The 25,809-nt window shown below is 41.4% G+C and overlaps 2 protein-coding genes across 10 annotated transcripts; one reads left to right on the top strand and one right to left on the bottom strand.

The window, feature by feature from the left end:
* The first annotated feature begins 574 nt into the window (after positions 1–574).
* Positions 575–6,412, top strand: LOC111248109 (zeta-sarcoglycan-like). 4 transcript variants are annotated; one of them, XR_002672407.2, is made up of 6 exons: positions 576–2,694; positions 3,390–3,685; positions 4,031–4,154; positions 4,625–4,736; positions 5,437–5,803; positions 6,230–6,412. XR_002672407.2 is itself a non-coding variant. In XM_022799888.2 (5 exons), exons 1-5 carry the CDS (start codon positions 2,338–2,340, stop codon positions 5,658–5,660), a joined length of 1,110 nt encoding a protein of 369 aa, XP_022655623.1. In that variant the 5' UTR covers positions 575–2,337; the 3' UTR covers positions 5,661–6,412. The 4 variants fall into 4 exon arrangements, 3 of the variants coding, with proteins under 3 accessions (XP_022655623.1, XP_022655622.1, XP_022655625.1); XM_022799888.2 differs by having other exon boundaries at positions 575–2,694; positions 3,393–3,685; positions 5,437–6,412; XM_022799887.2 differs by having other exon boundaries at positions 575–2,694; positions 5,437–6,412.
* Positions 6,413–10,392: 3,980 nt separating this feature from the next.
* LOC111247101 (uncharacterized) lies at positions 10,393–25,809 on the bottom strand. 6 transcript variants are annotated; one of them, XM_086983709.1, is made up of 15 exons: positions 24,642–25,809; positions 17,243–17,329; positions 16,484–16,811; positions 15,982–16,146; positions 15,548–15,705; positions 14,970–15,040; positions 14,525–14,640; positions 14,291–14,414; positions 13,534–13,827; positions 12,933–13,119; positions 12,577–12,756; positions 12,111–12,262; positions 11,482–11,670; positions 10,968–11,058; positions 10,393–10,647 (listed from the first exon to the last, which is right to left on the bottom strand). In XM_086983709.1, the coding sequence occupies exons 3-15, from the start codon at positions 16,640–16,642 to the stop codon at positions 10,500–10,502; spliced, it is 2,034 nt and encodes a 677-aa protein (XP_086839835.1). In that variant the 5' UTR covers positions 16,643–16,811; positions 17,243–17,329; positions 24,642–25,809; the 3' UTR covers positions 10,393–10,499. The 6 variants fall into 6 exon arrangements, with proteins under 6 accessions (XP_086839835.1, XP_086839836.1, XP_022653406.1 ...); XM_086983710.1 differs by having other exon boundaries at positions 16,484–16,674; XM_022797671.2 differs by having other exon boundaries at positions 16,484–16,644.

Raw genomic sequence — 25,809 nt, 5'->3', positions numbered from 1 at the left:
TGACTGCCCCTAGACGACACGGACATCAGCCGAACTATTTAACTGGTCTACGTCTATTATTTTAGAGGGGGTTTAAGTGAACGGATTAAGCTAAAGATATGCCCGATATTAACAACATTCATATAAAATCCCACCAGTGAGTCGTAGCAGATCGAGCCCCGCATGTGCACATCTGCTGCCTGCAAAGTCCTCGAGCTATCGCAGTGGTAACGTGCTTGTCTACTAGGGTTAAGTGGGCGTAAAGGGAGTTGGGTTTGAAGCTGGGCGTATGCTCACTACGCTAAATCATCATTAAAATTTCTAATAATAATAATAGGAAGGGGCTATTGATATAAAGAGTCTACTTGGTCCTTTCAGACTGCTTGTATCAAGGCCACACAACGTTGTCGGTTAGTGCACGTAATGCAAGCCACTAACTTTTTTTCTTCAGCCAACCCAAGATTTGTGTGCATATAATGCACACATGCTTTAGAATACAAAATAGAATAGAGCAGACGCTTTAGTCGTTACTAGGCAGGCTTACGATGCGTAGTTTCGACCATTTACTTGACGAAGCATCGTTCAAGCTAGTGTCATTACTCGGTATACGCTCTTCGTTAACAAGATCTAGTTCTTTTCGGCAAAATCTCATTGGCATTGGAGAGATAACATAGCCATGCCTTTCAACAGTGGCGATTCCTCGTCGTCCGTTCGGAGACACGATGTGTCCGAATAGAGATATAGCTATGTAAATGACAAAAGCCAGCAGGAGCCGTGGAAAATGCTCCCGTAGGCAGGGGCTACTTGTGGACCACTGCACTGCCCGTGTGAAGATTCATGGAGCAGCTATCCGTATACGAATGTTGTAGTCTGCGCGCGAATCTGCTTGACTGCATGCTGTGGCTGAGCGTCTGACTATGCGTCAGATCCAGGCAGATGTGTGTGTTCCGTACATCATATGATAGGCGAGGATGGCCAGAAAAAACGGGCCCATAGCAAGAGGGACCCGGAGAGGGTGGGGAGGAAAATGTGGTGTCATATGGCGAGCGGGCGGCATAATTCTGCGTGAAAGCTGGCGCTGGTGACCATATGACCAAGAAGTGTGAGCTTCCTGCTTTTTTCTTATATGTTTGGTGGTCGCTTTATTCTTGCTGGCAGCTATTTGAGACCGACCCACCGAGTATCTGATAACCGACTACGAAGATCTAAATAGCGACGGTCAATAATAATACAAGGAACAGAAGATTTGCAAACATCTGTTAACAGCCAGAGTTCATACACGCTGGGAGCAATAACGCCATCGAAAGAAACGAAGAATCGTTTGGTGTACGACGAGAAGCTACCTATCTCGAACACTTCTATCGAACACTGATAAACGGGCATACCTCTTCATTTCGATAATCTTCACTGAATCAAACGCTTGCTTCTGTAATTTGTAATTTTTTTATTATACATCTGTAGAATATTAGTATCTAATTGTATAATTGTTGAGGAATTGCGCGTCTTGCTCCCTGTTGAATAGGAGATCACAATGGGTTGCCAGGACTTCCAATAGCTACGTTGTGTAACGTGCCGATTCTACCCCAGTCAGTTTTCCAGAACTCTCAAATAGTCCAGTGCAAACAAATGCAAAGACAACCCGAAATTGTCTTAATTAGCGGTGTAGAAAGTGGCACAACAATAGCACATGGTTTAACTACATTAGCCGGGTGTATCTCTGCAGCGAGTGAGGCGGGCCCAACTTGCTAGTTCTTACTTCATTCCTTCCGTAACTTATAGCGAATCGAGTTATTTTAGAAGAATCAAAGTTACTCGAAAGTAATTACTTGTCATGGGAAAACGCACGATGTCCGAATCGAACCTACCGTTCATTCTTTGTAGGGCCTTCGCGTTGTTGGCGATGGCCCTATCCGTTCAAGAGGGCGCTACCGTCGCCGAGGGAGGAGCTTCGAAACTCCACGCTTTCACAGTACTGTTCCATCAGCCAAAGGTAACGGTTCTCCCGTACTGGGGTCCCACTATGCGTCTTATTCGTAGTCGCTTGTCCCTCAAGCGTAACCCCACAATAGCTATTGGCTTAATCGTGGCTACACCAATCATTCATAGCTCTGAGTCTCTTTAATTTTTAGACTTCTTTAGCACTCTGGGCTAAATAATATAGAGTGCAGCATTACTTTTTTCGGATACATCAGACGTGACTGAGATGGACCGCTTCAAGGTCTAACGAAACATACGAGGTAAAGGACGAAGCATAGGGATAAGCGGTTAGCGACGGTTTCGGCTACTGCCGCAACTGCTAACGGTGCTGCACTGACAAGGTCATTGGAAACGTAAAGGTCAGCCCTCAAAATTGTTAAGATGGCCACCGAACATCGAGGAGACTGCCAGCAGGTTGTACCTCTGCAGGATGGCAATGGGCATGTTCGTCTGACCAAGAATCCTATTATCGTATCATCATCGACTACTGGCAGAGTCAGATCGGCTTGCATCAGTTCAAAATCGACGCTTGCATTTCATCTTCTAGTGGCGCTTACTGTTACGGTGGTATGTGTCAATTTAGCAATGAACATCTTTCTAATACGTGTTCTACAACTTACGAGAACCGGCATGAGTTCAGTGAAGTTTTCGCCCTCTTCCGGGATCTGGCTAAGGGATCGTGCAGTCTTCGCAGATCTGCTCCGTACCACGCGCCTGTCTCACGTCAACTATAACAGGGTTTGTTTAAGAAACAGAACCATGTTATTATAAAGGTCCTTGATTGAATAAGTGCGATACTTTGGGGTGCGCTATTGCTTTGTTATCTTCATTAGTATGAATATTGTTATTCTCTAAGAATAGTGCCTTAACGTAATATGTCGGTTTTTCTAATATTCTTTTCGTGTTCCATTGTTGGATAATATTGAACTCGCGTAAATTCTGCTAAGCTCCGCTTATCGTACTTGCATGAATAGGATTACGTCCGTCCATTGGCATAAAGCGCTGGTGTAATTAGCCATGTAACCCTGCGATATACGCGAAGATGTCGTTTAGCACATAGGCATATAGCAAACTTAAACATATATCTTTCTAGTTGTGATTTTGTAATAGGCAGATACTGTAGAAAGGTCGCGTGACCGATCTCGCCATATGGACACGTAATTTTTTTTACGGCCGTATTTTTTCTATTTAGACATGTTTCACATTGATATATCTAAGGTTTGAACGAGCGATTTCGGCCGATTCTAACCGCGGCCCTAACCGGTATTGCGCCGACAATAAATGGATACTGAGCACAATTCGATCTTGGAGTTGGTACCGGGCAGTGCCAGACACGATAGGTATTCTTGGCTGCTTTGTGTTAGTTAAACGGTTTGACAACAAAACATAAATAAGGTAAAAATGATTTCTCAGTATATCGTATTTGATAATAGCAGGAACAACGACATGAAGGGCTTTTAATGTCCTCTGAAAAAGATGTCCATATCGAGTCTAACAATCGCGCCGGAAAGGTGAATTCCCTATCGATGTCAGCCGGAGGACTCGAAGTCCGTGGGGACGCGTTTGAGGTTTTTGGTTTGAGTCCAGGCAGAGGAGTGCTATTCCGCGCGGGTCAAGATGAAATTGTTATAGCAGCCAATGAAGTACCCGTATCCGCCCCGAACGGCTTCATCCTTCGAGGATCTTTACAGGCTAACACAGTGCGTGGTAGCCCTAGGTACGATCTGAGGTAGGTGGTGTTTTTCGCAAATTTTCAGATCGGAAGATCAGTTGACGCACAAACAGAGTAACCTCAAGTAAGATAGATATACCTGCATGTCTTTGATAGGCATCGGTTGATCGAAGGACTGATGGTTGTAACATCGAAGCACTAAGCGCTTCGTTGAGTACGGACTGTACATAAGCAGCTTTCCATGGTAGTTAACTATTTTATTTGTGTATTAGCAATCTAGGCCCGAAAGTTTCCTCTTTTCCAATGGGCTATTTTTAATTGACACAAATGTTCGACAGGTTTACTCCTAGCGAGGTGTTTGTACGGGACCTGCTGCAACGTCTGTGTTCTATTAATTAACAGGTTAGAATCTCCACTTAAAGAAGTGAACGTTCAGAGTGCGGGCGATGTTTTGGTCGAGTCAAAGACGGAACACATAAACGTTAAATCTGTAGATACGGTTAACATCATCTCGCAAGATGGCATGGTAAGCAAGAGTAGTTTGCGGGACAGTTCGACTGTCCTAGTGAGAAGATTGAATTGTTTGTCCTACAGTAACCTAATATTGTCAGCCCATCAACGTTTTCTGCACGGGCCGTTAGTATTCGATAAAAATTAGCCATATTCTGAACACACAACTAATATTGCGATCGACATCTTGCTGGAAAAGAGTATACACTTGTATATTGTATTTACTGTTATTTAAGACCAAAAGGCCTTATATCTTGCTAGTTATAGCAGAGAAAAGATAAAATAGAGATCTGATAAATGCTCAACCAGGGGACCATGTACGATATCTAAGTGGAAGTTCGGCGGTTAAGATCGAACTTGTGGTTGTTATTATTATGCAGTTCGCCATATTTTTTTTTATTTAGCTTTTGCTTAGGGAATGTGACACCGAATGTTCCGACTGGTATGAAAATCTGTTCTGAACAACGTAGTATTTTTTCATTTCAGATCTCTCTGAGTAGTCACAAGCTGGAAATCAAGGATCTACCAATTGCCGCTATGCGGAGTGTACGAGTCAAAAGGAATGAACCAGAACAACTATTAGAAAATAATGTTGAAGGTTTATGCTCATTTACCGCTTTTTTCATTAACTAACTGTAATTTCCAAACAAAAATTTACCCGCTCAGTCCAACTCTCATACGAACGACTCGAGTAGTCCGGTGCTTAGTCTAAGTAACAGGGGTTCAAGTGTCGCTTTGTAGACGTTGAAAGCTGGCAAAAATTTGAGATTTATCATAGGTAATTTTCTACTCGTCTATGTTTATACGAGTCGTATGCACAGATCATATAAAGTGATTACCCCACAATCTATCGGAGTGTATTGGACACGCTGCGGCAGCCTGTGCGATTCACTATGTCATAAATATGTTTAGGTCAGAGAGAACTTCTTGAAAAAGCCTAAGGGACAGAAATGTCGATACATAGATGCGAACGAACAGTTGGTTTTTCCAAATATGTGAAGATCTAAACCAAAAATTCATTGTTTTTTACATCTAACTAAAGTATTACTAGAAGGTTATATTTTCTTTAAATGATGACAGTTACTTAATTCTAGTGAACCTCCACTGCTAGAGGTTCATTATAACGGAACACCGTTAGCGATATGCAGGTGCCTAAATATAAGTCTAGCCATAAATTAAGATCACTTCAGGATGACAGTATTGAACAAGGTGTACATGTGTCGTTTTTAGCATTGCATTTTTAAATGCTAGGCTAATATAACATGTTATATTTTGTGTTTCACTGTTATTTTTTACAGATTGGCAGACCGAAATTAGATCTCAGATGGGTCAAGATCCAATGCGGCTTGTCGACCGCAGCCACGATATGTCAATAGATTCAACACGAGACGACGAGGCAGAAAGCTTTGCTTTGTGCGCGTGCAAGAACGGGAAAATCTTTGTTGTTGGACCCGACGATGAGTGTCAAGCGAGTCCTGTATTTTGCAATGAGCCTACTGCCAACAGCAATAGTAACGAATGAGTAATTAGTTCAATAGCTAAGGCTGGTGATCACCTGTTTCTTTACAATACTGATGATAGGCAGGTACAGATCAGGACAAATCACACAGGCTACTATGACTTGCGATCGTTTCCATTAATCCATGATGTTTGGAATAAGGCACGGTGAGTGGTTGTACATTGGTTATTAATAAAAGATAGTAGTACTCCCGTTATGGTCTGACAGATCTCCTTAGAAAAGCGTAACGATGCAGGGAAAATGGATGAGTTCAACGGCGTGAACTTAGTGAGGACATTTAACAAAGAAGCTGTGTTGTAGGATACAAGAATGTTGTGAATCGATATAAAGTATCATTCCTCAATAGTGAAGATGTACAGAAGGAGAGCCATTGAACAGGGACTCTGTTGGATAGTATAGATTCAGACGATAGTTAGAGATGGTCACTCATATGATGAAACTCCACGCATCCATCCGTGAGATGAATGTATTTTTACTAAGGTGCTTGTAAGCTTTGGCAGCAATGGCTTTATGGGCTGCGAACAGTATCACGTACATTCGTTGACGCTCACACTCGTTGTTTTCATTATTAGGTGGCCTTGAACGTTACAGTGCTACGGCCAAAATAAGCCACGATGATAATCTATAACGGGAGAAATACGTTGGCCAAAGTGACATTTGCAAGATCAGAAAAACCCAATATAGAGTACGGTTCCGGGTAGCATTAGGGCCTGCTTAAACCTTCCCTCATGCAATAAAACAAACCTGTATTTTCACGCACATGTGTGTTCATTTATTTAAGGCGTTTTTTTTTTTAATAATATGCATAATGGAAGCAATCAAAGAATTGTTGGTTTCTTTAGATTACTTAGCCAGTTTTACTGCAGACACGTAGGAATTATCATGCAACAACTTTTCTTTGTTTCTTTTTTTCTGTCCAGAAGCTTTCTATTGGCTCAGTTTTAGCCAGTGCATAATACTGTCGTATAGCTCGCGAACATATTCCAAAGAATATATATAGCTAAGCAAACATGACGAACAAGATCATAGTTAACACATTAAAATGTTTAATGTAAGAGGACCGTAGATCTGCCATCATGCACAAGCCCCTCAAACATTAGTGTCTGTGACAACCGCTTCACGGCATTCCAGGTTATCGCTAGCCAGCATGAAGACCCACGGTCACCTCGAAGTCATATAACGGAACTTTCAAATGTACAAACTGTAAAAATAAATACCTATTTAGCTTAGAGGCGAGCGAGTATACAGCTCACAAGGAGAAGTATGTCAACTGGCACTCAGGAATTATCCTGAGCACAAAAAGCTAGGTAAGGAGGCAAACGTTCATCTAATGGTTACAACGTCATCATGCATCTGCTGTTCTCTTCGTTTGAGACGAGTATCTTTCCGAAATATTGATTTTGGCTGGTCCCGTATTCGAGGATGAGCATTCAGCTGTCTTAGAAGTTAATTTGTTTATCTCTTCACCCAGCTGAAATATTAAACCCAATAACCCACTTGCTTGAACTTATCTTCATGCATATGCTAGCCCTGATTATGACGGCAGATTCTGTATCTGTGTGCCTTAATAACTAGTGAGCATTTTCTTATGAGATGTAGTCAAACAAGTAGGCTTATTTTTCTCAAAATTTATGATTACTATTTTTTAGAAATTATTTGGATTTTGATTCTCCATCTATTATTGGATAACACTCGAGAAATTGCCACAAATGTTCTCGTTGGCTTTCGTTGATTAGCTTGATTTTAAAAGAAATTGAAACTTTAGGTAGTGATGCTTAGCGTGATTGAGGGGGAACAATGAACTAAAATAACAATGCACGAATTCGTTACACAGCCAGTAAGACTTACTGGGACTAAGGCGTAACTTTTGCACCAGATGTTCCCTATTGGAAAGCCAATCATTGCCTGACCCTATGACATTGATATACAGCAGCTGGCTTTACGCCATCTGCCAGGCAGTTGTTCACGGAAAACAGAACAACATCTTCTTGGGAGTTGCTGTTAGCTACTGTCAACGCGATACGAAAAGAATTCTAATGTCATTGGCGAATTCAACCCCACCTGACACCGAGTGGGCTGCACTATACACGATGTACGACGGATCGGGGATCGGGGATCGGGGATCGGTATCGTACGAGCGGCTCCCGTACCGCGATCCCTCTGGGAGCCGTACTTCTTCAAGCAGCAGCAGCAGCAGCAGCAGCAGTGACGACGATAATCACATTTTCAGTATACGAAATTTCTTAAATTTATATAGGTACTTTTGCTGCCAATCAATTTTTGTCCAGATAAATTTCAACCGATACGATAATTTTCGACAGTTGTTTTTTTTTACAGGGAGTTGTTTTTTGTGTACGGGGTCTCATCATGGAATGATTTATATCAGCACCTAACCGCACAAAATCAAATTGGCATGTGGCTAGCCCCCTGTTCAGGGAATGCAAACCCTTAAAATAGAGTAATATCAACCCTGCTGCTATTTGTTTTAATGACTAACGGATGAGATGTATAATAGATAGCAGGGAATGCTGGCAAACCCACTCGTTACTTTGCCAAAGCAAATACTATACAGTGCGTAATTCCCCGCCAGTTCAGTATGGTAAACGTTGATTTTGTTTTCGATTTCTGGAACATCGAAGTTGATCTGCGTATACATATACATGATAGGTATCATGCATTTCCACTGACGATATTATAGCTCTTTCAATTAAATCTATTTCATTGTAAACAGAATAGCCCATAAGTTAAAGGTGAAGGAATATTGAGTCTGGCATTATTCCTTATGGGCGCCTCTCAGTGTACGTATGAATATCGTTCGCAATAGTTAGTTGTTCAAAACAGGGAAAATACGTTATAGTACTGCATTTACTACGACGACAAAAATTAGGTATTTACGTGTTTGGGAAACAGATTCCTTTGCCCAAGTTTGGGCGTGCTCTTTCTCCAGACCGCCACAGTGGGGTGACGAATTGAGGCGTAAATTGTGCTCAATAAGACGGACCCTCTGTTCAGGGCCCGCCAAACACAAGATTTTCGCTTTGCCAATCGTGGGGTGGCATCTTGTATTGTGTTCGCTCAGTCCCCTTGTGACTGCCGATTGCAGTTTAATTCCCCCTGGGCCTGGGCCGGCAGGCGCGCCGTCGATGAGGTGGAAATAACGACCACGTTGCAACATTTGGTTACCCACTAATGCCCCGTGCCTTGGAACTGCATTTTGTGAGAAAGTCGTCGTTGTACAATCAAAAGGAAGTCATCGGTGGTGAGAAGAATGCTGACTACCTATACTGAGAGTTTTTCGTTGCTTGGTTCTCAGCTATATTCGTGTAACGTAAACAATTTAAATTTACAAAGCCAGCTTATAGAATTAGCTACTATCGTTTTTAGTAAGCAAACTTAAAAATACGCAAACACAAAAATAAGGTGTAGCTTTCATGCTCTTCCAGATCAGTCGTCTTACAAAATCGATGAAACTTAGCCGTAACGAGTTTCTTCTACCTATATCAATAACACACGATAACTTGATGGGCACCGTGAAGGGTTTGTGACGTCTTCGATCCCTTTCGCTAGCACAACCACCTAGTTGAATTTAGCAACGATTAAGCCAAGGAATTTCCTTATACCGAAACTAGAAATTTCTTCAGCGTCGGTCCACGAAATGATACCCATCTATTAGGCGTTATCTCGCCTCCGTTGAGCAAGCGATCTCTACGTTCCTGGGGGACTCCATAGGAGCGGGGATTGGAATCCAGCTGAACTTGAAGTCAGTAGAGTACAGTTTATCTCATTTGTTGTCGACAGACGACAACGGGAACAACTTTCGATACAGCGACGAAGTAGCGACAGGTCGAAATTGGCACAATTCCAATTTTCCTGGAATGTGCAACCTGCAGGCGCGACAAGAACGGCGCAAATCAAGTAACTGGCAACGTTACCACGTCTCGTCAGCTGCAACCTGGGTCTGTGGCCTACTATCAGGAACGCATCAGTCTTCTTAGTTTCGAAGAGTTATTGTCCTTATTTTTATTTTATCACAACCCAAGATGGCGGACACTCAAGGCATTTCCCAAAACAATCAACAAAAAAAAAAAAAAACGGTTTATATTTACCAATTCGTGTGCAAGCTTTTTAGGTTTATCCTATTCAGTTGTTATCGGCACACTGGAAGAATATACAGTATACCGATGAACTACACATTGCAAATGATCGAGAATAGAATATAACGGCCAGCAAAGACAAACTGTCGATTTATTGGTACCTCTATGAATATTATAGCTCTACTTCTATATATATATATATATATATATATATATATATATATATATATACACTCTCTGCAAAAAGTTCAGATACTCTATTTATGTAGCAAAGTGGTGATTCATGCGTTTAAATCATGCTTTTGCGACCTTCTTTGTTTGGCCTATATTCCATAAAAATGCAATTATTTTATTACATTGATGTTCTAGAGTATTTGAGCATGCGTAACTCTACGAAACAATGCATCTAATAGACGTAAGTTGGCCTTGCTATTTATGCTACTATAATATGGCTCACATTTATAGTGTTTTTGTTCAAATAAATTGCATCCTTACTATGATACCTACGAACTTTGATTCAGTTTAGCACAAAACGTTTCCCGCTACTCCGTAGTAACCTTACGGAAATTTTGTATTTGATGGTGTTATCTATAAATGTAGCAACATGTTAGACTTTTTTTTCTTCATCAGCACAAGTATCATTTACCATGTTCATTCAAAAGCTTTTATTAACTTTTCCGTCAATTCATAGTTGCAAATTCGATCGTAAAGTCTGTGTCTTCTGGATTACTAAAAAACGGCGAGTGCTCTATATCTGACTTTGTCGTGGTAGTCTCGAGGTTGATCGTGAAAAGTTGTTTCGGCTATAGTAAAGACTCCCAGCACCACCGTATCCGTAAGGGTCGTCAGAATCGTCCGAATCGTAGGCCGAAGGTATGGCGAGAGCAGAACGCGGCCTATCAGGATTATCAAAGGGTACAGAACGTAGAGCAGCCATTAAAGAGCCTTTTAGCATTTGCATTTCAGATTACAAAGAAACTTGTGTCCAAATACGTAAACAATAGTTTTTTTCGGCATCTACATAGTACCCTAAAACACTTTTAAGGTAATAATGAACATGAAAATAACCTTACAAGCTTTGCTTCTATGAATGAAACTCGAAATCCCTTTTACTGTTAAGCATGTACAATAGAGATGTGAAAAGCGCAAAATTACAATGGTAATGTACGTGGAAGTATGAGTGATCCATATTACTCTGAAACGATGCAATAGGTACCTGAGGAGTGGAGGCACTCGAGGGGGCTCCATAACGGGCCAGCTGTAAGGCTCTCCCTGAATCGAGTCTGGATACCACTGGCCATTATCAGCTGTATCCAGATAAACATTTCAAAGGTTGCATAAAATCGCCTTATTACAAACGTACTAAGAAGAGAATAACTATTTTGCCTCTGCCATAATCGAATCGGTAGGGAAATGAAAAAGGTTACACTGATTTTCAAAATGATTACGCCATATCCCGCCATTAGCACGCCCCGCCATGAGCTTATTTGTTGCGGAAGACGCTAAATACCGTCTTATATATGCTATCAGAATGAATTAAGCGTGCTCATTCTATTAGTTTTTATCTCGCCAGACATAGTAGTGCGTACTCTAATGAATATATGACCATCCACGTGCAGGCGAAACAGAATATGTATGTCTCCACTATGACGAAACCAATACAATACGAAGCTTTGCGTGTCTACGCCTAAGGGAACTGTGTTCTTCGTTTGACGAAAAAAATGTCTTACTGCTTAGCTGTCGGTGAAGATGGCTTCGCCTTTGTAACCTGCGAATGCGGGCGACCCTCACGCAGCAGTGGTAGCAGTTGTAAAACGTAAGCCCTATGCCTGCCGTGGCTGTAGCCGCCAGTCGAAGGGTCCAGCGCAGTCCGACCGTTTCGATAGCAAATGAGCCTACAACTAGGCAAAGTAGCCTCCCTGTGGAAAGAAAAATCATTGACTTCTTACCTAGTACAGCAAACGTTACCAACGGTGCTTAGGACATCGCCATGTTTAGCGTGAGGTTAAGTATTGAGTACCAGATGAAAGTCTCTAGTCCTGAAAGAAGAAAAATGGTGCCAGGATTGCGTATGTGGAGCATGGCTAGCTTGTTTCGGGAAATTTTTCTTTGCATGCCGCTCATTGAGGTTATGTTTTGGCGAGTCGACGAACGTTGGATCGACAACGCTAGTAACCTGGAGAGGTTAGCGCACGGCTCATCGCTAAAAATGTCTCAGTCAATTATGCTCACTTGATGGGATAAGCAGACGGTTTTTGAATATTTCTGCTGTAGAATAACAACGATGTTACTGCATTATGTTTGTGTATGTTGAAAAGTAAGGAAAAGTTAAACTCTTTTTAAGCAGTGGTACACAAACCAATTCCGATATGTGCAATGTTGACAAGTGTATGTACGAGTGAACGGTTTTCCGGTCGCGAAATCTTTCGACTGTACGAGACTAAGGCAAGCCAGAAAACAGGACCGGTTAAACAGGTCAACAGCTCGAACGGGACCGCCCATCGGAGGCACCTACATCCGCAGAAGTAAGTATAAGTGAGCTAATAGAATAATGTTATATGAACTTCTATGTATTCCTCTATTTTCATAATAGATACTGATGTTTATTTTGTAATTAACGAAGGGTACAACGTAAAATAGTTGCAATCACAAGACTATGTCGTATTGTCCCTAATTGTAAAGGTCACGAAGGGCTATCGGCTGACACATTTGAATGCAGTAGTAAAAGCTGCGTTCTTTAAAAATTGCTTTATAGTTCAATGCAGAGCCAATGAATATTTTCATATGGGGCAATGCAATATCTTCTATAAGTGTAGCATTCATACCGAACGAACGATACTCCAGCCATCCGCGTGGCATAAAAGAGAGACGCAAACACCAGGAGGTTCACGCGCCCAGTTCCTTTGAGAAGAGTATCGGCCGCCGTCATAAGGGGCAAGGCAATTAACAGCGGAACACTCCAACTTAGGCCGAGATCCGCAAACGAAGCTCCCATAGTTTGGTACCTGTAAAAATGGAACAGTAGAGTAAGGAGCTTTTTTCTCTCCAGCAACTTAAGTGCTTTGCGCCATTTCGAAACGTGACGAAGTTTGCTATACTTCGAAGCATACGCAAATTGAAACTTTAGCCAGTAACGGACACACTGTCGAACTTGAAAATGCGAAAAAAACTGTATACTAACCAGGGTTTGACATGACCTTCGATAAGGGCAAGATCAGTGCCAAGCGCTATGGTAAGGACGAGTAAGAGGATCATTTCGCCCGACCAGAGGCGCCGGTGTTGCGAGCCATGATCGATAAAAAACGAGCTGATTCCTTCGACTGGCCGCAATAAGCAACACGCTATAGCTTCGATAACGATGCAGCAACCTTCACAACATGATTGCCAAAAACAACAGATAAAGCAGTTTATCTATATGGTTCTTGAGCAAGCTAAAATCAAATAAAACGCTGCGTATTGCTTATTCGTTCTAACCTATACCTAAGCAGGACATCACACGTGAAAAGTACGACCTGCTTTTGCTAGGCTGTACCATAAAAAGATATTGTAGTTGTATATTAATACCAACGTTTTTTTTTTTTCATTCAAATTTCAAAATTATCAATCGATCAAAGAAAAAAAAATCAAACAAAAAATTTCAAAATCAGCTCTCGCTACGGGTTTGAAAAATAACCAGTTACTACCGTATTATGAGTAAAATGGTATCATTGTGTTATTCCCATAGTTGTATCAGTTACACAGTCTGTGTGATATGGCCGAAGATGATTTTAGCAGATACACACCGGCAAATAGAATAGCAGACGGCGCCCATTGGATTGCTTCTACGTTTGTCTTAAAGTAGTCGAGCAGCAGACCAGACACCAAAGCCCCTATCGAGCCTCCGAGGCAACTCCAGACGCGTATACAACCTAATTTAGTCATTGAATCGCGTGAAGCGTCCAAAGCTAACAAATCCAGAAGAATAACAGCTGACATGGCAAATGCATCGCCGGCGCAGCGAAGTATCAACGTGAACCATAGCGTTAACTGAGGATCACCTTCTTCCTCGATACACGAGGCAGCTTTCATCTGACGGCCTAACAATAAAATCGAAGGCACAAATATGCAACTTCATTTAGAAACAATACTTTTCATTCCTAGTTTGTTTTAATCATAGTTTATACTTCAGATGTACTTGTTCAGGACAATGATCTCTCCTGCTTGCCCCACTATGTATCTATTTTTTATCGTATTTACCCACTATCTGTCTCTAATTCATTGTTAACCTATGTTGATGAAATAACGATGACAAATATATGTTTATACTGTACTTACTTTTCGATCAGCCTTAAGATACAGAGTATTGGAAAAGCTGTATCACTTCATGATACCTTAGCCGAGGCTGAGAACCATTATTATTATTATTATTATTTGTAAAAAAGAAAATATAGATTTTTAACTTCAGCAAAGCTTTCATAAGTCTGCATAATTCTTTATTCAAAGTTGATGTGTACGTTCCGTACTAACTAAAAATCTCTAGGTCGTGTTTTTTTTGTATACCATTTGAATCAGCTATTGAAACCTTGCACCGGACACAATTGGATGTTGCACTCCTACACACGAGGTCATTGTAGGCCTTTCCGTTGAAGCTGATTGGGGACATAAGATCAAATCCACAGACCGCCTGTTCGATCAGTTCAAAGACGATACCGGGTAGGCAATTAATGATGTCATCTTAATGAAACCAATTGTCCTCAAAAAAAAACCCCACCCAAAAAACACTACGACGCTCACCTGTATGTCAGTAGGGTCTGCAGGCGTCCAGGCTAAAGACCTCGCCGTTGACGATAGAAATGTCGAGGTAAAACTTACAGATGTATTACCTCGCTCCAAAACATGGCAATGTTGCGCTGTAACAGGTACACTGGGTATTTAATGAAGTAATTACTTAACAGGATTTGCGGTCTCTATGAATGCTCGGTTCTAATGCATTTTTATGGGCTCCATTGGTGAACCACTAAATTAACTACTTGGTTAATATGTGTATCGTTCGACGACAGGCCCATTCTGTCGCAGTCTTTCAAATTGCAAGTTTAAAATTGTAAACCCGAGTGAGTTTCTGTACCGTTTTATCAGATCCGCTTACTGACGTTGCTATGTTTTGGTAAATGCTGAATGTAGCTTTTATTATACTTGTCACAATTTCTTTTTATTCAGCCTCATAAACTGTAGTACTTACATTTATCGATTCCCGACATGAAGCAGAAGTGGATTGGGCCAAACGACATTGACTCATCATCAGGCCGACATCTAGATAGGGTCAAATTAAGAAGGCGCCATTGAGGAAGCAATTTTGAAATGAACGGAAGTCATACTGGTCGTACTTACACCTCTTTATCCCAAAGGTCGTAATACGTATTTCTATTAGCATCAACTACGGTGCTCGCTTTTACACTGTTCTTTTTTTTTGACTGATTTTTACTGATCTGTCCTAGTTTGAGAATGGCCTGCCTGTGGACGCAGCTCACCTGGCACTAAGTGTTTCTTGAAAAATGGAGAAAACCAGTTCATTTACGAGGGGGTATATAGAGTTCGAGATGGAAGAATTCTACGTAGGGAGTAATAAATAATGTCACCGGGTTCTCAACTGTTTTGGACAAACCTCGTATCGAGAAGTTTCCATACAAACGTTCGCTAATTAGTGCTATGAAAATCTTGGCAACTGTTTGGCGTATCACCTCGTCGTCTACTGCATATACAATGTCTTTTCTAAATTAAAACTTTCTCTTCTAAACACTGAGATGATCTAATACTTACCTGACGCGACAATCGACAAGCCTGAAATTGGCTGCTCCAAGAGGATTGAGATCAGACTCCGCACAAGATGTCCATTGCGGGCAGCGTTCAACTATAAGACCCTCTCGACAGTCGTATTCAAGAACGGGCTCTCTGGGCAACCTCTGTACTCGGGGAACCTGGCAACGGTGGGCAGCATGGATCGTGCACAAATTTCTAACTTGGTCAAATTTGTGTTACTTAAACATGTAAAATGAGTGCTAGCCTGGTCCTCGGACCATAATAACGGATCGAAACTAGCAGTGAAAGGAATACACAAACGACCTGAACAACTTTACAATAACAGTAGCTATAGTCGGTTAGTTAAGACAAAAGTCATAGGCCCACGATGTACACAATCTCGCACCTAATCACACACCGTTAGTACCGCAAATCAACTATTTCTAAACACTAACAAACATGAGGGCTGGATACGCCACAGCGGTGATTACGACCGCTATAAATAAACTTCCGCGGTGACACCCGACATGGTCAGCTGTACGGACCAAAAGTAAGGGAAGGCCACATGACGCCAAAGCGGATAAGGCTTCTACCAGAAGTGTCTCTTCTTCGTTTAGCCCCTGAAACAAATAACAAAAACTAAAGCTAGAGAAAAATGCCCTGGAAACATGCAAACTAAAAACAGTCGAAATGATTCCATGACTTCCTGCATTGCCAGCTAGCATGGGATTAATTCATTCCTTCCTTTAAACGACAAGCAACAATTGTACCTACTCAGCCATTCGTTACATTTGAATATGCCGAATGTCCTATGATTTGCTATGAACTACCATCGTTGCTTTCTACGGGTACATCCAATTCGCGATCGAGCTAAAAGTAATGATTAGAGTCAAATGGCCATTGTCTAGTTGTTATGAATGGAAGTTAAATCTAGCGGCTACCACCCGGTGGTCGTACTTGATGGGCAAGATGTTCCTTGAGAAACGGCAGGACGGCCCCGAGAGCTAGATAGAGAAAAAACGAACTCGCTTTAACACTGGGCAAGCCGCTTCGGCGAACGTAGACCGGTGTGTGATGCGTTCGATAGACGTGCGGCTGTGGACGAAGCTGGCCCATTGCTAGCAGTTCAAAAACAAATGTTAGATATCCTGAAAAACAACATTACGCATATAGAAAATGTCGGTACACCTGAACCAATACGTCGTTTTACGCCGATCAGGCAAATCTTTTGCACGGCAAAGACTGAAGTGATTTTCGACATCATCACGTCCTGTAGTGAAGACGCCTGGAAACAGAAATGAGCGTAAAACGTCGCCCAATATATGCCTCGCACATCAGTGTTTGCGCATAGACACGTTTTGGGGAAACGACCGTTACAGGAAATACTAGAAAACGTTAACAAATCGCATACGTCAAAAAGGGAACTTTTCCCCTAAATAAAGGAGAGGAAACATAGAAAATGGTAATAATAATTCCTGCAGCTCGATTACTGGTACCTCCACATGCTACCTTCTGTTCAGTTATTTAAATAGTGTTTATTAGTTCGCACGAAATTGAAAAGATTGCTCCGGCGTCGTAAGTGTTGAATCATCATCATCTAAATCAACGCTAAACACGCCAACGTTTCGTAGCAGGAAGCTGTTATAATTCGGTGAGTTCTTGGACACGAACGACAGCTACGGTCGACAGTTGTTTTTTAATGTTGAAAAGTCTAACCTGCGTGTGGGTGCGTCGCTCGCGATCGACCTAGGCTGCTTCGGGCATCTCTGCAAGTATTCCGCGCCAAGTCTTGCTCACTTCGTTCTATGGTACAACGAAAAACAGTGAGTTATACCTTCAGTTGCCCATGTTCTAAGTCACTGTATAATTGTTTTAGAATTAAGGCTATTCCACAGTTCTGATACGTCCCTTCGTGTTAGCAATTACTTGTTTTAGGCGCTTGCTTATGCGCCCTCGTTTGAGAAAGTTCGTGGACACGCTTTAGGCTGTTAGTTTAAGGAAAACACTAAATCTGTTAAATTTACGGCTGAATTGAACATGAATAGTGGTCGCTTTTGGCCGAAATGATAGTGGTCGGTCGATTGGAAGTAAACCGTTGTACAGGTCGTACAATTTGGTTTCATCGTAGAACCCATGATATAGTGAGTAGCCTACTAAGAAGTATCCAGCATATATAAAATTCGTATCTATTGCCTAATAGAATATGCGTTTACCCGTTAGTCAGAGTATTGTGGGAATAGAGTTAATCAGACACGATTATTGGGATGAAACGCAGAAAAAAAGGTCTGCTCATCTATTTGCGGTGTGAAAGACGTCTGAAACGTATTACCGAGCTCATATCTCCAACGTATATATCTTAAAAACACCGAGACCACGAATAAAGCTAATAATTTCCTGTGAAAAGGTCAAATTTGGAGTGAAAGTATTTTCTTTCTTGAGAAATAGCTATGATTATTGTTACAGAAGGCTATTCTTTCTAATGGTTCCACTATAATACACCCGCTAGGAGACTTAATTATTATTATTATTAAGTTTTGGTGGGCAGTTGATTCTAGAGGAACGAGGGAATTGCATGGATACGTTGCACTACTTTTGGAAAACGAACTTGATTCCACTGAAGTTTTCATAACTATTATAATTAACCACGATCGACGATCGTAATTATCTGGATTACGGTGCATTTAGATGTGAACTATGTGGCGAATTGTTACAGATAAGAATTGCATCTATGCTGCCCTACACAACGTACAACCAATATGTCTATACGGGCTTATAGATACGGAGTCGCTTAAGGTATCTATCTAGGCTTAGCTTGGAAATGAGCAGGGGGTCACTGTTCCCAATCCCTTTAACGACACCTAATTGGTGCATAAATTTATTTATATATATATATTAATACCTTGTATTTATACCACTGGTTAGTTCTTTCACTCTGTCTGTAAGCTCATCCATCGATCCATCCATTCTTCTGCCGTCCTGTTTCATATGTACCCTGTGTTATGGCTCAGGTTACCTACATAAATGGGCTTGTAATAAAGCCCAGTATAGAGAGCTTTGTAAAACGCGATTTCTACCTAATACGCAAGTGTTTAGTTAGTTTTTTCGTACTTTATTAAAGTAGAAATAAAAATACTTAGCTGGCTCAAAAAAGAATTAAAATCCATTCGACAATAAGGTACACGCGAGAAATGGATCGTGCCAAAGGTTTGGAAACAGTTTCGTAACATTTTGTCCAAACCCTTTTCGCCAAAATCACACTGACCCATTAGGGCTACGCCATCGGCCACATCGTTGAAAAGATTTCACCGTTGCATTCATCTTGGTGTGAAATACCGTTGACATGGCCTATCTAGTGAAGCAACACGGGGAATGTATTATTGGTGGTGCCCACGTCGAATCTGACGAACGACTATCCTATTTTTGCTATAGATGAACCTATCCTTATTAGAACCGTAGTAAAAAAGGTTACAGATAAATTCTAATATCTCAAATTTTACCTTCGGTGCTGCCAACAAGATTTGTCTTAGACGGCTAGTGAAATTCAGAGCTGCTCGAAGTCAACCCCATATTAGGACAAATTTTTATATCTTCCCTGAACGATAGGTTTATTAGCAAAAGTTGACAACAGTATCAGGCGACTCCAGACGCCAGTGAATCATATTAGATGTATTTACACAGATAACCGCAAATTTAATTTTTTTTTGTCCTAAAAACCACTCGTTTCGTAATCTCTTTTATATGCTATGAGACATAAATAGCCATCATTGCATGTGCATATGTAAGATTCCAGGCACCTCTAGTTACTACAAGCAGCAGACCATTACCCATTTCACGAACTAGCCCCCGGAATATTCCGCACGTAGCCAACAAATACCCCTTCGTTCCGTAGGACTTCAAAGTACTTCAGCCCCATTCAAAGGCGAAATTTAACCATTTTTTCATTTACTGATTGCTTAAAACATCTTAAGAAAATGAACATTAGCTTATATTTTTACTAAATTAAACTGATAAATATTAAACCTGTTAGTATCTAGGAAACGCGATTGTGTTTTCCAGTGGCAATGTGTAATAAAATCGCGAAAACTTAACAACCACACCATTTTGCCGTTGGTAAAATCGTATTCTTCCTATGAATATCTTTATTATTGGCCTGCATTATAGATAAGTTTAGAACAGGCTATCGACAAACTTATCGCAGTTGGGGCCCCATAATACTATCATAACCGAGTCAGCATTCTAAACATCAAGTTACAAAAGTCAAGTTTGTTTCATTCAGGAAACGTGTTTATCTCAAAGTATTCCAAGGTACTTCGCCACCCACAATTATGGCGCCTCTGTCCGGGAGTTATTGCTCCATAGTTAGTACTTCGTGTTTCTAGTGGATGCGTAAATGCATCGTACGCTGTGGTTGGCGAGTCGTCATGAATAGGAATCATGAACTCATCAAAATCTCGGACGATAGCGAGGCTGAATCGCCCTTCTAAAACTTGGTAAGTTATTTTTTTTTTATCTAATTGTCCTTTGATTAGACCTTACTAAATATTAGAGCCGAACGCAACTTTTCACACAAGTTATGCAACGGGCGCTTTTGTCTCTCTTCGGAGGAGATCTGAAGTTAGTCTATAGCCACTCAAAGCCTTTGACGAGTACATCGATCCCAGCCCCCTATGATTATTCTACGAAATGTTATTTGAAGCATTTATACCATGTTAGTTTTGTTTTCTGAGTTCAATTTCTCCTAGCATAGACAGAATAGGTCTACTATATTTCGCAAACTCTCGTTGTCAATTTGGTTAGGGACACGGCCAACGAGGCGTCCTGCCTTTTGAGATTACTTTGTTCTCAGTATAAGTTTACTGTTTTTGTTCGTCCAACGTTGCATACGCCGCATTTGTGACCGCGTCGCTTAGAAAGCCAATAGCGAACCTCGTTGTCTGTATAATTACAATTACGCCGCAAAAACTCGGGGAGCCTTGCTAGTTCTCAGTTTTCGCCTCCAAGCGAATTTTCTCTTATCGTGTTTGTTGGCCATGAGACATGCGTATCCGCTGTTTGTAGGTGGCACGCAAATCTAGTAATAAGCCAACACACAGACCTAATAGGAGGTATCAACTCGAACTAACGACAGACTAACGTTTATTCTGTATTCACGTTTTTCTGTAATACGTTACGGCCATTTGGGACAACAGTTTCACACGTACAGGGCAAGGGCAAGCGCGTATGTTATTTTTAATTACCTTTTGTTCGTCATGTTTATTTTGGCTTGTGTCTCCAACAATTTCTACTTGCTTTTTCTGCCACTAACTCTGCTTAGCCTTCTCACGCGCCTTGTATAATAATGAGCAAAAAACCGTTTGTTCTTCATTTGCAATGACTATTCGATCAGTGTGGGACCGCTTTTTCAGATACTGTATAACTATACTGGTTGGCTAGCCGTTATTGATTAGAGCTAATGAACCGTTGACTTTACTGTACAGTATGAAATAGCCAGCGATGTTCGCTGGCATAGACGCGACCGCCTTCATGTATAACTATCGTCGGTATCACAATAGGCACCGGCAGACAAATACGATTGTTTGCGCTAGAATTGGCCTAATTGCAATATTAACGACCAGGCCTAGAGACAGAGAAAGCTCCACACGTTGGTCCTCTTTTAGTCCATGAATAGTACTAGCTGGAGCAACCGTTGGATTTCTCCGCCCGTTCAACGCAATGTTTAAATGCAGTACCGGACATTGTTTTTTCCGCACGTACTATCTACTATTCATTTCATTCATTCGTCTATCCGTTTGTTGATTTGGGTTAACTCATCTCCGCTCCGTTAAAGCGTTTCCCCATTTTATCGGGCATCATGTCAAATTGCATTTCGATCCGGTCTGCGGCATTACTCGGTTAGCGGCAATGGCACTGACTGCCGCAGCCACTCTGATGCTTTTGTTGTTATTGTTACTGCTGCCGCTGCTGTTGTTACAGTCATCAGTCATGTGCCATAGAGGGAATGCGTGCAAATCGCGGACAGATTGACGGAACAGCAGGAACCGTCAGCTTGTAATAACCACCACAATAACTACTGCATCTGTAATTAGTAGTATATGCCAACGTTTGTAATGGTATAACAACAACCTGTTTCTTCTTCAGCTGCAAGACCGTATCATTACGTCCTTCTACTTGCAGGAACACTTATTGGGTTAGATTAAGCCCATCGTCCCATAGCCCAGAATGTCTCACGTGGATATGGTGCTCTAGCAGGCTGTTCTGTTGTTGCTAATTACGCTGTTATGCTACATGAAGCGGAACTTGCGTATGTCCGCATGCGCACGAACGTTTTCTTAGCCCTGAATCGTCCCATATGATAAACAGGACGAGAGAACTCGGCTGGGTTGTGTTACGCCATGACGGTGTGCAATTGATGCGGGCGAACACCAGACCCAGAAAGTACATGATATAATAGCACAGACGCGAAGGCTAACAAGGAACAAAATTCAAGAAGTTCTGTACTGATAAATGCGCACAATGAAATAGGCTATCGCTCGGCGATCGGTGAACGTAAAACAATAGATCAACGAGCGAATCACAATTATCAAATCGAACGACACCGTACGCGTCTGTCTCACGTAGGGCGACATAGTCTCTCCCGCAGACTCTACAGAGGTAGCTGATATAGGTGCGTAAACGTAACTATTACGTCGTCATTTTGTCCGATTCCGAGTAAAAATGGATCCAGACGTAAATGTTCAAGTATCTATGAGTGCTACGCTGGTGGCTGGGCGAACTTCAAGTTATGATGTTATTATATGCGATGCATAGCACTGCTTTTTATAGTTAATGTAGTACGTGATGTCACACTATTGTTAAGTCAGTAACACTATATAGAAAAAGTTCAGTTTCAGTTCAGGGACTGACTTTTCAAACCAAAACCTTTACATAGTCAAGCTATCAATGGAAAGAGTTAATTTTAAATTCGCTCCAGGTAGACGTCTGACATTGTCTGAATTTGTCCAACACGATAAAGCTCTCTATGATTCGAACTTTACTGAAATGAGCCGGCCGTGAATAAGGCCGAGTTCGAACCCAGACTACAACGCACCCTTTAGATTAGCAGGGAAATATACAATCGAGCTTGGGCATAGCTTGGATAGGCGCAACGTCTTCCCCGCCAAAATATATGCCGCTGAAAAACAACGACGGTCTCTGTTTAACGTACTTGGACCAGCATAAATCACGTTTTTTGATTTATTCGTTTGTAACAGGGGTTCATATACTTCAGAGTCAGCACCTAAATGTCAATTGTAGCAGTCAGTAGTGATTCCCGTACAGCATGGATCAATAAACAAGCTATCTAGATTTGTTGAATCATTCATTTTTCTCATTTTAGAATTTGTAAAGAAAAAAAAAATCGAAATGTTTAATTCGAAAATTCAGATACTTTGAATGAATCCTGATGTGAACTGCTGTAAAATCGATAAAAAAAAAGCACTTGTCTGATAATGGTTACTGTTGCAAAGAGGTCACACCGCGCGTTGAAGGGGAAATTTGTCTCTCATAGCTATGTCAGTCACACATTGGTTTTTCGCTCGCGGAACGACCTTTCGACACGTAGAACATATCGGTCGAAAGAGCCTTATCTAATATATTACTGCCTTATTAGTATCCTTAGAAGTAGAACTAGGATATTAAATAATATAGACATAAATAGAACTACTAGTGGCTTCGCCAATGCGTGGGTTTCGTCCCCGTTCCCCCTGCTAAACTATACCATACTTCATTGAAGTCTGCAGGAGTTAATGACTGTTTTATGCAGCACATTCGATGTTATAGGTGCCTTAAAAACAAATAAAAATTGTGCGACTCACTTCCATGAGAAGCTCGTTGTAGCTTTACAGAAGTCTTCAATCAGACTTTACACTATGCGGCCATTTTATATGAATGAATGAAGTAGTCGAAGGCAAAGTTAATGGTCCATCTACAAACTCGAATTGGTCCATCTGGATTACACAGGATTTTACAGACGTTGCAAGATAAGACAACGAAAAGGTTAGCTATGATAGTAAATATCGAACGAAAACATTGGCGATGGGTGTGTTTCTTAATTTGCTCATCCTTCTAAACGGGCATTATGATAACTCGATGAGGTTAGAATGAAGTGAACTCTCCGACAATACCTTGATGCGAGCATTAAAAATAGAACATTTTTTTTCCTGAATGGGAAACAGGCCGCAATGACAATTTCATAATTTTAGAACACATTTTGCCACGGGTTTAGTTCGCACAGCAAACGCGTACCAACATGAACGAAATGTTTTCCTTACCTCGCTAACGCATCGACCACTTTGTATCAGAAAATTTGTTGAAGTGATAGAAAAGATAAAACATGTGTCTACATCGTTTCAAAGAACTATGAAATCACCTACACTTCCTGTTCAATTACGAAACATACAGAATGATTCGGTCATCACTTGATGTATGGCCGATTAAAAAGGCACGCAACTTGTCTTATAGCTGCAATCCAGAGAAGAACCAACATGTCAAAACTACGTGGAGAAGCTAGGGGTTCGATGGGCCAACGATTGTAATTATAACCATTCACGGGACTTGTTGTGTACTGATAGATGTCTTAGATGAGAAAAATGATCGAAAACCACCAGTTGGACCAGAAGAATATTCGCAAAGCGTCTTCACTTTGTTAAGTTTTAATCAGAATGATTTTTTATAATTACAATATTAACACGTGATCGAGTACACCGTACATACACGCTACCTCTATATATAGAACTGCACGAGAACAGACATCTCCTATGCGTTTACGAGCCAGTAGCAACTATTGGCAAACCGATTTGTTGACCGAGCTAGCCTTTGCTATAGGATAATGTTCTGTTATACTATCGCTCCGTTACGTCGAATAGGCCATTTCATGATACAATTTTCAAAAAGAATAGGCCCATTGGTATAATAAATGGTTGCACGTCTATAAAAAGATAGCGTTCTTTTTCAGCTAGTTCATTAAACCTGTTAACATTTATAGCAGGGTCAAGTAGCGATCCTTCTCGACGTAGCATTTGATATCTGTCTCTATTGTAGTCTAGCATGTTGCGAAACGCTGGATCTTTCAAATCACCTGACTTCAACAACGTTTGAGGACGAAGCTAGAGTGTAGAAAAGGTCGTCGAGGCTCTCGCAGTTTATTCACAGGAATACGCAATTCTCAGGAAAATCTAATGCTTCAAAGGCCAAAAAGTTTAGTGTGTCCTCATCAGCGGACCAGTCACGCGAATCGAGTGCCACCTAGCCAAGAACAGAGGTTCTTTGTCGGCCAATTGAAGAGGAAGATCTTCGTCGTCGTTGCAACGGTATCGGAAGGCAAAGATCTGCCATAATGAAAGTTTTTTTGCTACCAACACCTGCACATCGATTTTGTATAACTCTTTTTCTGATTCTAAATGACGACAGGATGAGGACACTGCGTCTGAATTTTTTGACACAAAATACGGTATGCACAAGTATAACTCATAACACTTTATCCATCAGTGTCGAAACGTTGCTGCGAGGAAACCCGGCACGCTCTGCCGAAAAGTCTTCAGCGGTGTTCCACTACCTCCGCATTTAACAGTCACTAATTATTTGTCCACTAATTATATAATTGGTCTGAAAGCTTAAAAACACCGAAGGCACATTTCTTTCCGATACGTTGTGTTTTCGTTTAGCTTTGTTCGCCGGTATATTCCGAATTGCGATGAATTGAGGAGGTGTTAGTTTGTTTACGAGACAGTTACATATCGAAATGAAGAGTAGACATCACACCGGTCTACTTCATCCCTGCCACAGCATCTATTTCGAGGTCCGAGACGGTGACGAGGTCCGCTATCGCTGCTAACCGTAGGCCATTGAATCCTCCTCTATTCCACCTAAGTACTGCCAATTCTAGAAGGCATTGGCATACACATCCGTTACGTGAACGTACAACTAAACACGGCGACAATGACCATTTAGCAATGACACGAATCTCCGTCTTTTCTATTTTTCTGGCCGACCCGTCTAACGATTTCCGATGTCGCTACGTTCCTTTGCGAAGTTCACCTTTGGGCCAGGCCAGTGGGCATCTTAGGTTGGGTAGCATCCCAAACGTCGGCCGATCTCGAAACACGGGAACAGCGACAAAATCCGTGGCCGCTTTTGCTGGATACCTGGCCGTTTTCCGATCAACTTGAACGTAGCCGCAACATCATCGCCATCGTTGCGTTGCGTCAGCTGGACATCGTTCTTCGGATAGTCGATTCAGCGCCGTT

The sequence above is a fragment of the Varroa destructor genome, unplaced genomic scaffold (assembly GCF_002443255.2).
Source record: "Varroa destructor unplaced genomic scaffold, Vdes_3.0 BEIS01000003.1, whole genome shotgun sequence".
In the NCBI taxonomy this organism is placed as follows: Eukaryota; Metazoa; Arthropoda; class Arachnida; order Mesostigmata; family Varroidae; genus Varroa; species Varroa destructor.
This window is presented reverse-complemented; position numbering and strand designations above follow the sequence as displayed.